General features: G+C 50.2%; 1 protein-coding gene across 3 annotated transcripts in view; it reads right to left on the minus strand.

Moving 5' to 3' along the window:
* Nucleotides 1-4,413: 4,413 nt before the first annotated feature.
* The window catches only part of VPS41 (VPS41 subunit of HOPS complex), a 178,528-nt gene continuing 168,786 nt past the window's right edge, over nucleotides 4,414-14,155 (minus strand). For all 3 annotated transcript variants that reach the window (XM_069084387.1, XM_069084386.1, XM_069084388.1), the window contains 4 exons: nucleotides 11,778-11,877; nucleotides 11,642-11,686; nucleotides 8,955-9,034; nucleotides 4,414-8,115 (listed from right to left, as the gene is read on the minus strand). In XM_069084387.1, the coding sequence (XP_068940488.1) occupies nucleotides 8,035-8,115; nucleotides 8,955-9,034; nucleotides 11,642-11,686; nucleotides 11,778-11,877 (306 nt within the window). In that variant the 3' untranslated portion in view covers nucleotides 4,414-8,034. The remainder of the gene's footprint in view (nucleotides 8,116-8,954; nucleotides 9,035-11,641; nucleotides 11,687-11,777; nucleotides 11,878-14,155) is intronic.

Here is a 14,155-nt window from a genome sequence, read left to right on the forward strand (position 1 = left end):
TTCTGTAACTTAACCCACTGGTTCCACAGAAACCGTATAGAGGATCTGTTGTATGACAGCCTTCCAAATATTTTCCTTATATTTCTCCTCGGTCTTCTCTTTTCAAAGCCCAGCATATCGAGTTTGTTCAATTGTCACTTGCATGGTGTTTTCCAGATGCTCCACTGGCACAGTCATTCTCCTCCCTATAAACTCTTAATTTGTCAGGGTTCTTCTTAGAATGCAGCGCCCTGAGGTGAAGGTGGCATTCCAGATGTGGTCCAACCAGTTCTGAGTAGATGGGATTGTTTGACTGCTTGGAGTCTGCCTACCACATTCAGCCAAATATAGCAGCTTTCCTTAGTAGTCACATCACAAGATTAGATCATATTAAGCTTGTGGTCACTAAATTGACCCCCACCCCCACCCCAGGCCTTTTTACAAGTGAACCTCTGGCAAACTAGATCTCCCCCCTCCACATTAGTCACCATTTTAGCTTTGACATCTTAGCTAGGCAAGATCATCACTTCAATTAATCAAATGCTAAAGTCTTTTAAATGGAATCCTGCTTAGATAGCTCAAAGAAACTTGGCAACATCCCTGGGGTCATCTATAATTTATCTATGACATTGAGAAGGAATTCACTCCAGAATCTGGAAAGAAGATACAGGTCTTACAGAACCTTTGGAGGAAGAACAGCCTCAAGCAGAAGAAGAGTATTGGTCAGCTCTCCTCCTGCTTCATGTCCGACTTGTGGAAGCATGTTGGACTTCATTTTCCCACTGGGTTTTTAAAACCACCTCCAGATCAGTTGGTGGCAATATCTACATTGGGAGTCAAGTCTGGATGGCTACAGATTCACCAAGCTTATGGGCACCTAAGCACTGTAAGAATGGGAGAAAGGGACTTCCAGCCTCCAGAACCTTCATCACATGCACTCTCTAAGCTTGAGCCCATTCCCCCAGAAATCTACACTTATTGTATCACAGACTTTGGGTGGGGGATACTTTGTACCAACAATTCTTAATGCATCATTTTTGTGAATTGGACTTTTCTAAAAAATTTCTTAAGGCTGGCTGACTACACATACCTGCAATGGCAATCCTGGGAGTAAGTGTACTATTAGAGCTTGAGTCAATGTTCTTAGAGAATCTCCTATGCCTCTTCAAGGAGTACCCCAAGAGTCTGGAGGGGAGAGTGGTAGTTAGCCAAACTCAGGAACAAGATTCATCAGTAAGAATGAGAGGTGGGATAAGGACCCTCAGAGCCTAAATGGATTACTCTTGTGCCACAAATGTTCGATTTGACATCTGTTAATTGAGAAATAATGTGGTATAATGGCTAGCAAACTGGCTTCAGGGCTAGGAAGACCTGGGTTCAAGTCCTGCCTCTGATTCATATTTCTGTGTGATCTGTAGTAACTCACTTAAATCATTCAGGGTTCCAGGGGAACCTGAGAGTCTGGAGGATTTGGGTTCCAATCCCCTATTGGGCATGTGACTCTGTGTTTCAGTGTCCTCGCCTCTAAAATGAAGGGATGGGTAGATTTACAATGTCTAAGATACCTTCTACCTACAAACTCATTGTCCCATGAAGCTATAAAATTTTCAAATGATTTCAAACAATCACCATCACAAGAGGGCCAAAAGACTCAGAGAAACAGTCTTTAGCCAGAAAACTCGAACTTCTTAACAATAGTAGCTAACATGTCTCCAAATTTTGATGTTTGCAAAGTCCTTTATAGACTTTACCTCCCCTGACTTTCACAATCCTATAAGGCAAACATTATATTCTCCCTATTGCATACATGAAGAAATGGAGCCAGAGACATGAAATGACCAGCTCGATGGTCACACAGCTAAGAAAATATCAGGTCTTCCTAACTCTACCATGCCACACTGCCAAATGGAGAGAGATGGGAGCCAAGAACAGCAAACACTGCTTTACTACACAAACTCATTTGTAAACCACTGTGGAGGAGGGAAGCAGATTACAAACAACATTGTTTCACAAAAATAATGGAAAGTAGGAAACAAGTCTAGAAAAACACTTGGCATGAGCCCCAACTTAGCCAGATCATCCCAAGAACCCAGACAAAATTGGCAAGAAGACTATAAATGGTGGGAAAAGGGAACACGTTTGTGAACATTTCTGTAATGATCTGTTTGCATCATCAGTGACAGAGGAACCCCTACATTTGGACTCTGACAATTCAGTCAATTGGCACAGCTTTTACAGGAAATGCAGAAGAGTGTCTAGACCACACCCGTTACCCAGCAAGGAAACCACACTGATGGTATTTCAGTAACGGAGTAGAGACAGGTCCCATCCATTCATCAGTATAGGGAGCACCTAGTGAGACACTTCTATCAATGTATGTTGGCATCTTCTACAACTTCTGTTCTTAGAGAGCTGGCTGGGACCCAGAGAGGATAATTGACTCACCCAGGGTCACACATTAAGTACATGTCAGAAGTAGGATATAAGCATATTCTAGAATTTTAGTAGGAATTAAAGTTAACTTCTCTGGCCTATATTTCTCAAACCTCATTTGCTTCCCAATTATGACATTGCCCCTCTCCAACATTTTTGCATATTTCTCATTTTGCATAGCCTTTTAGAGGTCACAGAGTACCTCAGCAATCATATCTGCCAGTTTTTAGCCCTGGAGAAGCTGGTGTACTTTGGTCCAGTGACCAAAAGGCACTTTCTTTATTTGGAGTTCCATTGCCCAATTAACCATTTTTGTTCTGTCCTCTCCAGGCACATAACCTCTCAATGCTTTAGGCAACTCACTAAGGTGGCAATTTGAAGAGAAGGTTCTGACTTGCATTGGTTAGGGAAATTGCCTCACTAGAGAGTTGGCTATTGTGATGGGAATGTGAATTTAAGATCTTCCTTGCCCCTAGGCCCTTAGATAGGCTTAAGTGAACCTGGAGCTGGTGGCAGGGGGGCTTGTTTTTCAGGAGATACTTTGTGATTGGGCAGTGGGTCAACAGGGTTGAGACATTCTCTGAGCCAGAAGGCTATATAAACCCGGATGTGAGGCTTTGTTTTCGGGTTCACTCTGAGAAGTGTTGTGTGATTTGACCAGAGGAGACTCTGGGCAGCCGTTGAGAGCCCCCCCAGCTTTGAAAACCCAGATGTTAATGCTTCCCTCTTAGGTATGGATGTGATGGTCAGACAGTTGGAGGCCTGTCTGCTTGATCCCTTTCTCTGCCTCCTTGTAACTTGTTTGTATTCTCTGAAGTTCAGGGTGCTGACCTTTTCCCCTGAACTGGGCAGATGACATACGTTTGATTAAAGGAAGATTGTTAACCCATTGTGAGTTGCTTTCCTTTGGAGAAAGATCTAGGAACCTGTGTTGGCAGCCACCGTGGGTGTGTTAGGGTGCTTGCTGCTACAGCTATCCAAGGAAACCACTGTTTTTTTCCCCAATTCCTAGCCTTTACCAGAAAAAAAAATATTCTCCTTGGTAAAGAAAATAGAAGTAATGAGAACTGAGCAACTCTGCCTTAATGTCCCCCATCATAACTTGATTTGTGACTTTTTAGCCAGGCTAAATGTTTGCTAAATGCTTTGTCTATTGCTGCTTCCTCCCCAGGCGCTCTAAACAGAATCCTTTCTTCATCCAATGTCCTCCAGATCAGAACCACAGCTATGTGTGGGAAATCTCAGGAATGCCTCGGGGAAGTTGACTGATGCACTCTTTTCAGTATTGATGGTGGCACTGACTTGATTAGGGCTCCAGATGGCTGAGATGTAAAGTTTAACATGAATGGGGCCAGCCAGACATAAAAAAGACACAGAAGAAGGCCTTGAGTAATTGGATGGCCCCCTAGGGAGCATCAATGGAAGACATGGCCAGGAGTGGCAAAGGCTGAGAAAGTCCGGACTAGCTGAGATCTGCAGCAGTGTAAAGAACATGGATGTACATGAGGTCACAGATCCACTGAGGTACTGAAATGAGTGCTGGGCTCAGTACTGACAAAATAGATGCCGTCCAGAAGGAGCTTTTAGGCTCTTTGGGGGAGCCTTGCTCCCCCCTCTTATCATCTGCACGTGATCCCAGAGGCTTCATATCAGAAGTAAACAACATCATGGGTAAACACGCCCATGCTGCAGAAGCAGCACCATATGGCCCCAAGTCTAGGGAATAGGGCTAGCTTTGGCACCAGAATGAAAAACCTGGTATGTTCCAAAAAAAAAAAAAAAAAAAGCTGTGCGAGAAACTCAGAGATTAGAGATCAAAGGGCTGAAATTAAGATTATAATAAATCATTCCTTACATTCACAGGACACACCACCTGAGCCTAAAACAGCCCTGTGAAAGGCAGTATGATTATCTCAGAACCTTGGAGTCGGGAGAGACCACCTAGGTCAACTCACTCTTGAGCAAGAATTCCCTCTATAGGGGGTTAAAAAAATAAAACAATTTTTATACATGTTTTATTTGTTTTGATTATACCATTAGAACGCAAGCCTGGGCTTCCAGTCTTTGCCTGAAGAACATCCAGGGAACAAGAATGCACCCTCCACCCACAGCAGGGGCCATTTCATTCTCATGATGATTCTCATAGGATGATAGATTTCAAGCTGGAAGGGCCCTTAGAGTCCATTTAGATGAATCCCCCTACTTTAAAGAAGAGGAAACTGCAGTCCTGGGAAGAGATTTCTTAAGATCACATGGATGATAAGTAGCACTGCCAGATTTGAACTTGGGTCTTCAGATGTCAGATACAGTCTGTTCATTCCATGGCACAACCTTCATGGGTTTAGGGTTCCCCCCCCCCAGGTTCTGGGGCCACTCAAAGAAGCTTAAGAGTTGGAAGGACCTTGGGGCCCATGTAGTCTAGAGAGCTTCCTCTACAACCGACCTGGAAAGGGGCTACCCTTACCATTGTTTAAGAACCTCTAAGGATGGGGAAGAGGGATTTACTGCCTTCTGCTAAAGCCCATACGCTGACAAATGGCCTTGTTCAATGTTCTTTCCCCACCTCCTTAGGGCAGGACTACCATGGCCTGAAGGAGGCAGTGAGAATAGGTTTGAAGGAAGGACTGAGGGAAGGAAGTGACTTTTGAACAGTTTTGTTTCAAGAGCTGATGGGGATTTTGAGCCAGCAATGCTCAGTGGGGATGTGTGGTTCATCTACGTGCACCCACTTTGTGCCAAGGACCGTGCCAGGAGCTGGGAATGCAAATAAAATTGTCCATGCTCTTGAGGACCTCACATTCTCCCAGAGGAGATGCAAGGGCATTTAGGCATGTAGAGAAGAAATACAAGTAAACATGATGTCGTTATGAGAGTTCAGGTGGCAGTGGGGGCTAGGAGGAAAGCCACTATGGAAAAGGGGCCACTTGCAATGTATCCTGAAGGGAGAGAGAGAGCTCATGAGGCAATGGGAGGGGGGTGAGTACTACAGGTATGGGCAGCGGCCAGTAAAGACAGAGGTGGAAGATGGCTAGAGAGAAAGCAAGTCTGGCTGGACTGAAAAGGGAAGAGGAAAGTAACGTCTGAGGAGGCGGCAAAGCAACCTTGGGCCCAGGGTGTATAAAGAGAAACTGAGTTTATATTCAATAGAATCCTGTTATAAAATGAATATGAACTGAGTTTGTTCCACATAAATATAATGCAGAATGAATACACACTGACAAGCTTATATTCAACAGGAAGGCCCCAGAACTCACTAAGCAGTGCAGTACAGACGTCTCTGTACTTGGAAAGCCATTTGGTTGGCTGTGGATAGTACAGGATAGACTGGAGTGGGGGAGACTCGAGTCAGGGAGACCAATGAAGAAGACACCCCGACAGTGTAGGTAAGACATTGGCAGCTGTGTTGAGAAGGGGTCATGAGACTGAAGGCAGAAATGGCAAGGTTGGCCAAGGACTGGGTGAGCCAGGCAGGGTCAGGGAGAGAGGCCAAACTGGAGCTCAGCCTGGAGACCTGCACCTGGTCAAAGTTCTCTGAGTCCTGTTAAAACTGGTAATAACTCTCGAAATGTTGATAGCCTGAGCTGATAACGAAACAGAATGGCCAGGCGTGACGCTGTTAGATGGAATTATCTCCTACTCACTTAGGTGAGTCTCTAAGCAATATGCTTTAATGCAGCAGACTTAAAACCTGGGTTTTATCTACTGCTTCTATCTTCATGTTGTATGTCCTCTAAAATTAGATGTTATTCCCCCGTCACTTAGTGCTGACTGGGCAATCTTTTCCAAAGCAACGGTTCTCTGAGGCTTATTGGCCACCTTCTTTGGTCATTTTTCCTGCTCTGAAAACTAACTTTTGAAAACTTTGCTACACTAAAACATCCTGTCGATTTATGTCACTGCTACTCTGGAGGAGAAGGGATCGGGCTGCCCGTGGACATGGCTGACTGATGATTCTGAAATAAAAACCCTCAGGAGGGAAAGGCTCGAAGCCCCCAGCAGAGGAAAGGTTGGGGAACACGGTCCAAGGCATCAAATGCACCAGGCCAGGTTTGGGAACCTCGGGCTCTCACTCCAGCTCTGCTGCTTTTAAACCCCTGGGCCCCGGTTTCCTGAACTATAGAGAACTGAGTGAGCTGGCCCCCTTCTAGCTTCCCGGATGCACGATTCTGACTGCCCACCGTTGTCTGCTGGAGAACCCTCCTCCTGCTCTGAATTATTTAAGGAATGTCTCATTCATAGGCTCAGCACCCTGGCTTCTAAATCACCCAGAATGCAGCAAGAGGAGCAAAGAAAGGCGATTTGGAAGAGGGCCCACGGGGAGACACCAATGACAGAGGGGCGTCAGGGGGCGTGGCAGCCTGGACTTCTGGCCCCCTCTTTTTACAGATAGGAGAGGAAACAAGCCGTCTGCCAGGCACCTACTAAGCTCAGCTCAGCCCCCTGGGCTTGGCCCGCGAGGGCAGGGCCTTTGGGAGGTCTTGGGGCACAGTGGAGCCTCTCGAGGCTCTCACTGAGGCACCTTTGGGGACCAAGGTGCAAACCACAAAGCCAAGATGGGGGCACGGAGACGGCAGCACAGGGTCTCCAGGTCCCTCTCTGGTTGCCTCGGGGGCATTTCCTGCCAAGCCCCCGACCACTGTGAATGGAGGCAGCGGGGCTCCCGCAGGAAGACGAGGGGCTGGGTCCCTGCCCCACCATCGCCGGGTGCACAGCGCTGCCACCACAGCTTCATCACCTGTAAAATGGGCCAAGCACTCCCCATCCCCTAGATAATCCTGGCTCCCAATCGGGCTCGTGGCCTTGGGAAAAGATGGGAAGGGCAGCATCTGCACAAATGCTGGGGGGCCGAGGGCGACTGGGTCCAACCCTGTGTGCCGGGTCGGCTCTCCGCGCCCCTCTGAAGGCGGCAGCCAGGAGCCCTGCATCCCCCAAAGCACAGAAGACCACCAGAGGCTGGGCTGAAGCACAGGGTCTGCCAGCACCTTCCACCTGGGGAGAGCCACGGGGATGGACAGATGGCGGCGGCCCAGCTCTCTTCCAAGGCCTCGCTCCTCATCCGCGGGGCCACAGCAACTCCAGAACACCTCCCGCTGGGGCCAGAGGCTTGGCTCCAGCTTGGTGAGGAAGCAGCCTAGAGGGGACACCGTGCTCATCCTGCGAAGTGTGGAAGGTGGCGTGTGAGTGTGCATGTGCGTGTGTGTGCGTGTGTCCATGTGCGCGTGTTGGGGGCAGGCAGGGATACGAGTGGAAGTGTATGAGGCCAGCCAGCTCTGGCAAAGCTCGTGACATCAGACCTCGGCTCGGGCAGGACTCAGCCGGCCTCTCTCTGTGTCCTCAGAGGCCTGGGCATTGCCTCGAGGGCAGCCCATCCTGTGGGGCTTTTGTTCCCATTCCTGACTAAAGGCGGCACCGGGCTTCACCACAGACATGTCTGTGAAGCCCCGCGTGTGAGGGACAAAATGTCTTCTGAAGTAAAAAGGAAGCGCTGGAGCCCAGGGGTTTTGAACTTGGAATTTTGGAGGGGGAGGGGAGAGGACAACATCAGTGCATACAAATCTCTCAGCTAAAAGCCTTTGTTGCTGCAAGAGGAGGCGGTGGATGGGGGTGGGGGAGCCTGGGTCGCTACTTGGTCGCCTCCAGGATTGTGCTTCCTGGGCCCCGGTTCTTAGCGGTGCAGATGCTGCAGAACTGTCCCGTCGAATTCTGAAAACACAAGGATCCGTGTGAAAACACCAGAGAGAAAGCAGGCCCTCCCAGTGCGGAAAGGGGGTTCCTGCTTTCTGGGTCACAGCTGCTTGTGGGTTTCTGATGCGCAATTTACCCAAGAAAAAAGTCACTAAAAAGGCATGAGAAAGAGATAGGTGCATGCAAGTGTGTGTGTTCATGTGTGCGCGCACTGCATTAATGTGCGTTCACATATGCAGTATACACACATGCACATGTTTGCATGTGTGTACATGTATTCACATGTGCACATATGTGTGTGGGCCTGTGTGTGTGACCAGTCTACACGGACATGACATGGCTGGCTCCAGGGCAGGGACCAGCGGTGTGAGGCCTGCTGGCCGTGTGCCCCTGGCCAGGACCCTGCTCCCCAAGACCCCCAGGGCCCTGTGTTCTCTGCTCCCCCCATATACACCACAGAGAAGTGGCTCATCCATGCCCACAGAGTCACAGGCTCAGACTAAAAGCCTCTGGCATCGGCCTTGTCATAGACACGTCAGCTACCGTGCGATGGCCTTAGTGGGGAAGGGGCCTCAGAGGCCATCTAGCCCAAGTCTCTCATTCTGCAAATGAGGAAACTGAGTCCCTGAGAGTCTAAGGGGCACGGGGTTCCTGAATGTCAGAGGCAGGATCTGACCTAGGCCTGGCACCTCTGCCCCTGGTCCTTCTCTCCTGCACACATGTGCACTGAAAGCTCCCCAGGGGCAGGGGGCATGAAGAAGAGCAGAAGGGGTCCTTGGAGCTGCTCGGTGGGTGCCCTAGGCTCTGAGTGGCGCCCAGGATGCCCTCCCTCCCACCAATGCCCAGGCACAACTCACCAAGCTGGGGACAGGCAGACACTCTTTGTGGAACATGTGCCGACAGTGGAAGATGACCGCGCTGAAGGGCTTCGCTGCGTCTGTTTGGGACAAAACCAAAATTTGGTTTCCCCACCTTGGCTGAGGAGCCAGCTGTGGGGTCCTTGGCCTGCCTCCAGTCACTGAGGGGCAGCAGAGGCTCCCACCTGATGCCTCCTTCAGAGCCTGCCATGGAGCAGAGACTAAAGGGAGCTGAAGGCACCCCGGGGAGATGCCCCTGGAAGGATATCTCTGGGGGGATGCCCCTGGGCTTCTGCAGGGCACCCACACCCAGGATCAAGGCCCATCCATAGCTGGTCCAGGGCCCAGCTATGCCAATGGAGGCCTGGGCCAGGAAGCCCCTTTAAAACGGTAATCTGGCCTCTGTCTGGAGGTCACAAAGTAAGGGGGAGCCCACCACATCTGGAAGCTTCTTGGGCTGTGCTGGGACAGTGTTCCAACATCAGCCCTGAATGGGCCTCTCAGCCACTTCCCCATCCCGCTCCCTGGGTCTTCTGGGGCCACTCCAGTCCTCAGTCCAGGGGGGCCTAGCCTTTTCTGTGTCATGGGCCCCTCTGGCAATTGTGTGAAGCCTACTGACCTTTTCTCAGAAAAAAAAAAAAAGCTTTTAAATGCACGAAATAAAACCACAAGATTACGAAGAAAACCAAAGGTGATTAAAAATAAAGATAATTTTTTTCCCCATCCAGGCCCCTGGAATCTGCTCAGGTCTCCAGCCCCCACATTAAGGATCATTCACATTCGGCCCTGCAGACCCACACTGCCAGGATGGGGGCCTCGAACACCAGCCATCAACGGCCCTACGGCTCAGGCCCCTGTGCCCTGGGTGGGAGTTCCTCTCCTCAGCCGCCCCTGGGGCGTCCTGGGCACCTCCTCTGGGCACGTGTCTTCCACACCCCATCCAGGGGCCTGATCTCCCCAACACTGAGGCCCCTTGAGCACAATGCCTTATACACAGGTGGGGATTAATAACTGCTCACAGAAGGGCTGTGACTCAGGGTAGACCTGGACATGATCCTGCTTATGTGCCGCCTACACAAGACACATGGCACAGCTTTGTTCTTCCTAACGACATCCATCATCTGCCCTGTTCACTGCCCATGATTCTGGGTCACTGGAGGACACAGAAGCAGAGTCACTCCAAGCCATCCCTGCTTCCTGCGTTCCTCCGACCCTCAGTTTTCCCAGCCTCCTTCCAGACTCCCGGGTCTCCCCCAGCAGCCTCTGCTACTCTGGGGTGAACACACAGCCTGCTGAATGACTGACTGGCATAGTGGCAGATGGTAACCCTCCTGTCACTCCTGCCCTGTGGCCTATCAGCGCATGTCCAGGAGGGAAGCATGAACGCAATTGCATACTTGGATGGGTCTGTGGCCTGCCTGGGACCTCTCTGGCCCCTCTCCCGGCCTCACACTAAGGCTGTATCATTTTTAATCTAAGCACAGAAAAATGCGGCTTTCTTTCAAGCCTGCTCTAGTCAATTCAATTCACCTCAAAACATTAATCAACCCCCTATGAGACACACAGCAAGGGCAGTGCTAAGTGTTGGGGAAACAGGAGGGGACATGACGGGGCTTCCTTCCCTCCAAGCCTCTGGCCCTGAGGAGGAGACTAGGCCTGGCTGCTGTTGAACAAGCCTGATACAGGGCAGATGGGGATGGGGTGAAGAGGAGACATCTGAGGAGAGGGAATCTGGGAAGGCTTCCTGGAGGACTCCAGCTTCATACAGGAAGAGCAGGGTCTTAACAGGCAGGGACAAGATGGAAAAGTGCAGGGTGGGACAGGCAGGACCCCTGGTCTGGCTGGGGTGACAGGGATGGACATAAAGAGAGTCAAGAAGCCAGGAGGGGCCTGGGCTGGGCCTGCCGTGCTGGGCCTGGGCTGGGCCTGCCGTGCTGGGCCAGGCATCTGGGCAGCCCTGGGCTCGCTGTTCTGTGAAGGACAGTAATGATGCCAGCAGGCACCCAGTGCCACCTGAAGGCCTCTGAAGAGCTTTGACATTGTCTCTGTGGGAGGGAGGAGCCAAAGGCTGGCTTAGCCTCATCTCACAGAGGGTGACTTGCCCAGAGACATGCAGCTTGTGTCAGAAGCAGGATCCACACTCAGGACTTCCTAACTGCAGCCCCTGGCCTTGAGGGAAGCTATGATAGTGAGGGGAAGTGGGAGGAAGGCGAGCCCTGGGGCTGCCCCACTCCAGGTGAGAGGAAGGGACAGAAAGGAGACAGTGCCCGGGATGTGGGGTTAGAGAAGGGGGCTGGCCGGGCCACAGGTGCAGGAGGCAGCGGAGTTCAACTTTAGCCACTGTGACTGGGGCAGGATGTGACCAGAATTACTCCTGGGTGCACATGAAAGATGTTCTTAATAATGATTGTCACCAGATGGATATGAGGTGCCCAGGACACTTCTCTATGCCAACCCTGGGAGGCTGGTGCCTTTATTATTCTCCCCATTTCACAGATGGAGACTGAAGGCCTCAGAGTGTAAGTGGCCTGCCCTGAGTGTCTGAGGTGGGCTTTGGGACCGAGTCTTCCTGACTCCAGGCTCCGCCCTGCCCCTGCCTATGGGACATGCACATGTGGCCTGAGCTGGGAGGAGCACCCCATCTCTCTCCAAAGAAAGCCCTCTTCTCTTCTCCTGGAGCACCTCACCTGAGGGGAGAACAGGGGACAGACAGGACTCACAGATGTTTTCTTCTGCAAGGAAACAGAGAGAGTTGGTTAGCACCCTTCCCTGGCTGCCCTGCCCGCGGGTGGCGGCTCCCCTGCCAGGCCTTGGCTCACCCACCATCAACAAGGATGCCTTTCATCTGCGAGCGGTGCATCTTCTTCAGGAGGGACAAAGAGTCGGCCACCAGGATCTTCTTGCAGCCTTCGCGAAGGAGAATCTAGGGGACACGGTGAAAACACGTCAGACATACAAGAAGGAGAGAACCCGGAGAAAGCGGCTATGTGCACAGTCTGGGCTGAGACCGCCAAGGAGCCTGGGGGCACCTCATTCTCCTCGCCCTCTGCAAACCAGGGGCACATCCTGTTTTCAGTATGGAACCAGACACTTCCTCAGACACTACCAATCAGATCAGACTGATCTGGCTGTAGATTCTAAGGATTCTAGGACTGTGCACACTCAGGCCCCCCAGTATTTAAAAAAGGAGAATTTTGTTCTTCCGATGCATCTAGACCACCTACCAAATGTCAGCACAAGGGCAAGGGTCCTGATGGGGAGAGGGGGGGGCTCTATGTGTCAGGCAGGTCAAACCACTGGTCCTCACTCCCCACCTCAGATCCTGGGAAAGCCAGCTCAGGACTCTGTGCCTGAGAGCCCTGAGATAAGCTGCACCTTGTCTCCAGCCTAGCCCCCACAGCTGCCATCCAGGGGATTGGACAACACCCTCTACACATGCTGCAGACCCTCCTCCTCAGTAGTCACTGAAGCCTTAGGAAAGGAAATGCTTGAAATCAAAAGCACTGGCACTGCCCAACAGCTCCAGACTGTGGGGAGGGCGGCAGAAACACAGAAGTAGATTTCAACAGGGTCCCACTTCTCCTTTAAGAGTCTCAGTCTGAAGAGCAGGGAGGAGAGGAAGCCAAGAAAAACTGGCCAAGGAGAAGTAAAGAGAAAGTCTGGCCACACGGTGGGTGGGCCTTTACACAGCAATGGCTCTGCCTTAGATGCCAGTGACCTGTATAACTGTGGCAGCTCGACTTGACGAGGACACTTTAAAAGATCACACAGTGAGACAGAGGCTGATGCTGACCTTCCCCACCCATGACCTCTCTATGGAAGCCCTGGTCCCTTTCCTCTTTGATTCAATCAGAGCAGGCTCTTGAGAAGATCCAGGGAGGCCAGAAGGCCAGGCTCAGGCAGCCACCACCTGCCCCAGGTTCATAAGGAGCTCCTGGGCCTCCTTGCCTCATTCCTAGGGGGCTGCCATCTACAGTCAAAAGTGCCCACATTGGAGTAAATGTCATAGAGGCCTGGAAACACAGCATACAAAATGAGGCCAAAATTAGCTCTCCAGGGGAGCCTACTATTACATGTTTGACAGAGGGCCACCTCCTCAAGTCCCATCTCTGGCCACCTCGTGGGTGACCTTGGGCAAGGACCTTCACTGCTGCTGAGCAGGTGCTGATGGACAAGGGCAGGACAGGAGCGGCTGTAAAGCCAGGCATGAGCAGCTTTCCAGAGGACTGCTGCTGTCAACAGCTTTCAAGATTCTGATTACACAGTAAACTGAACTCTATTCAGTAACAAATTAAGGCAAAACATTCACAGAAAATCAAAATACAGAATTCACCATGTTATAACTCAACAACTTATCACTAAAATGGCTACATTGTTTGAAACTGTGAAAACAAAGTACATTCATTTAGTAACTCAATCATTCTTAAGGAGGCTCCTTAATTGACACAAAGTACAGAGGTCAAAAGTTCTCCACTCCAGGTCACATTGTCTTAATTTCTTCACTAAAAAAGTCTTCTTCTTAATTGGAGATTAGTTTCCAATCATCCTTAATTAATAAGTCCTTAACTCAATCATCTAAATGTAAAAGTCAAAGTTTTCCACTCCTAGTAAATCCTGATCTGCTCAGTTTGCATTAAATACCCAAGGAGAGGTCATTTCATGGTGATTCGAGGCTGGCTCTCTGCTTCCATGGTCCCAGATCCTTATACAGTTCCTTTTCTGTACTGAAGCTCACAGTGTCTAGTCCACCTCAAGGCCTTCACAGTTTCTGTTCCTGGGAAGACAAGGCTTAACAAAGCCACAATAACATTCAAACACATTGCCGGCATCCTCATCAATTCACTTTCTGCCTGTGAGATCAACACAGACCCAATAACGAGGTCTGAGAACTCAACACAAATCATCAGTATAGTCCCTGGACCTCTGAAATTGTCAGCAAGATCTTCCTTCAGGATTTCCATAAACATACAACAAGAAAATCCTCTTCAGGTCTTCTGAACCAGCAGCAAGGTCCCAAGGCTTCTTTAACAACAGCACCATCCTCTATCAGCAGACGAATCTAACAAAGTAACATCAAAACAGACAAAAGTACCAACACCACAGCCATGCCTTCTCCCAGTTCTCCTTCTCTTATCATTTCTTGGTTTTTCTCAATTCTCAGTTCAGTCCTCAGTCCTCATTTCTCTTCTCAGTCTTCTCAG

This window comes from Petaurus breviceps, unplaced genomic scaffold, assembly GCF_028583685.1.
Source record: "Petaurus breviceps papuanus isolate PSGF00001 unplaced genomic scaffold, PetGlider_PUasm1.0 174, whole genome shotgun sequence".
Classification (NCBI taxonomy): domain Eukaryota; kingdom Metazoa; phylum Chordata; class Mammalia; order Diprotodontia; family Petauridae; genus Petaurus; species Petaurus breviceps.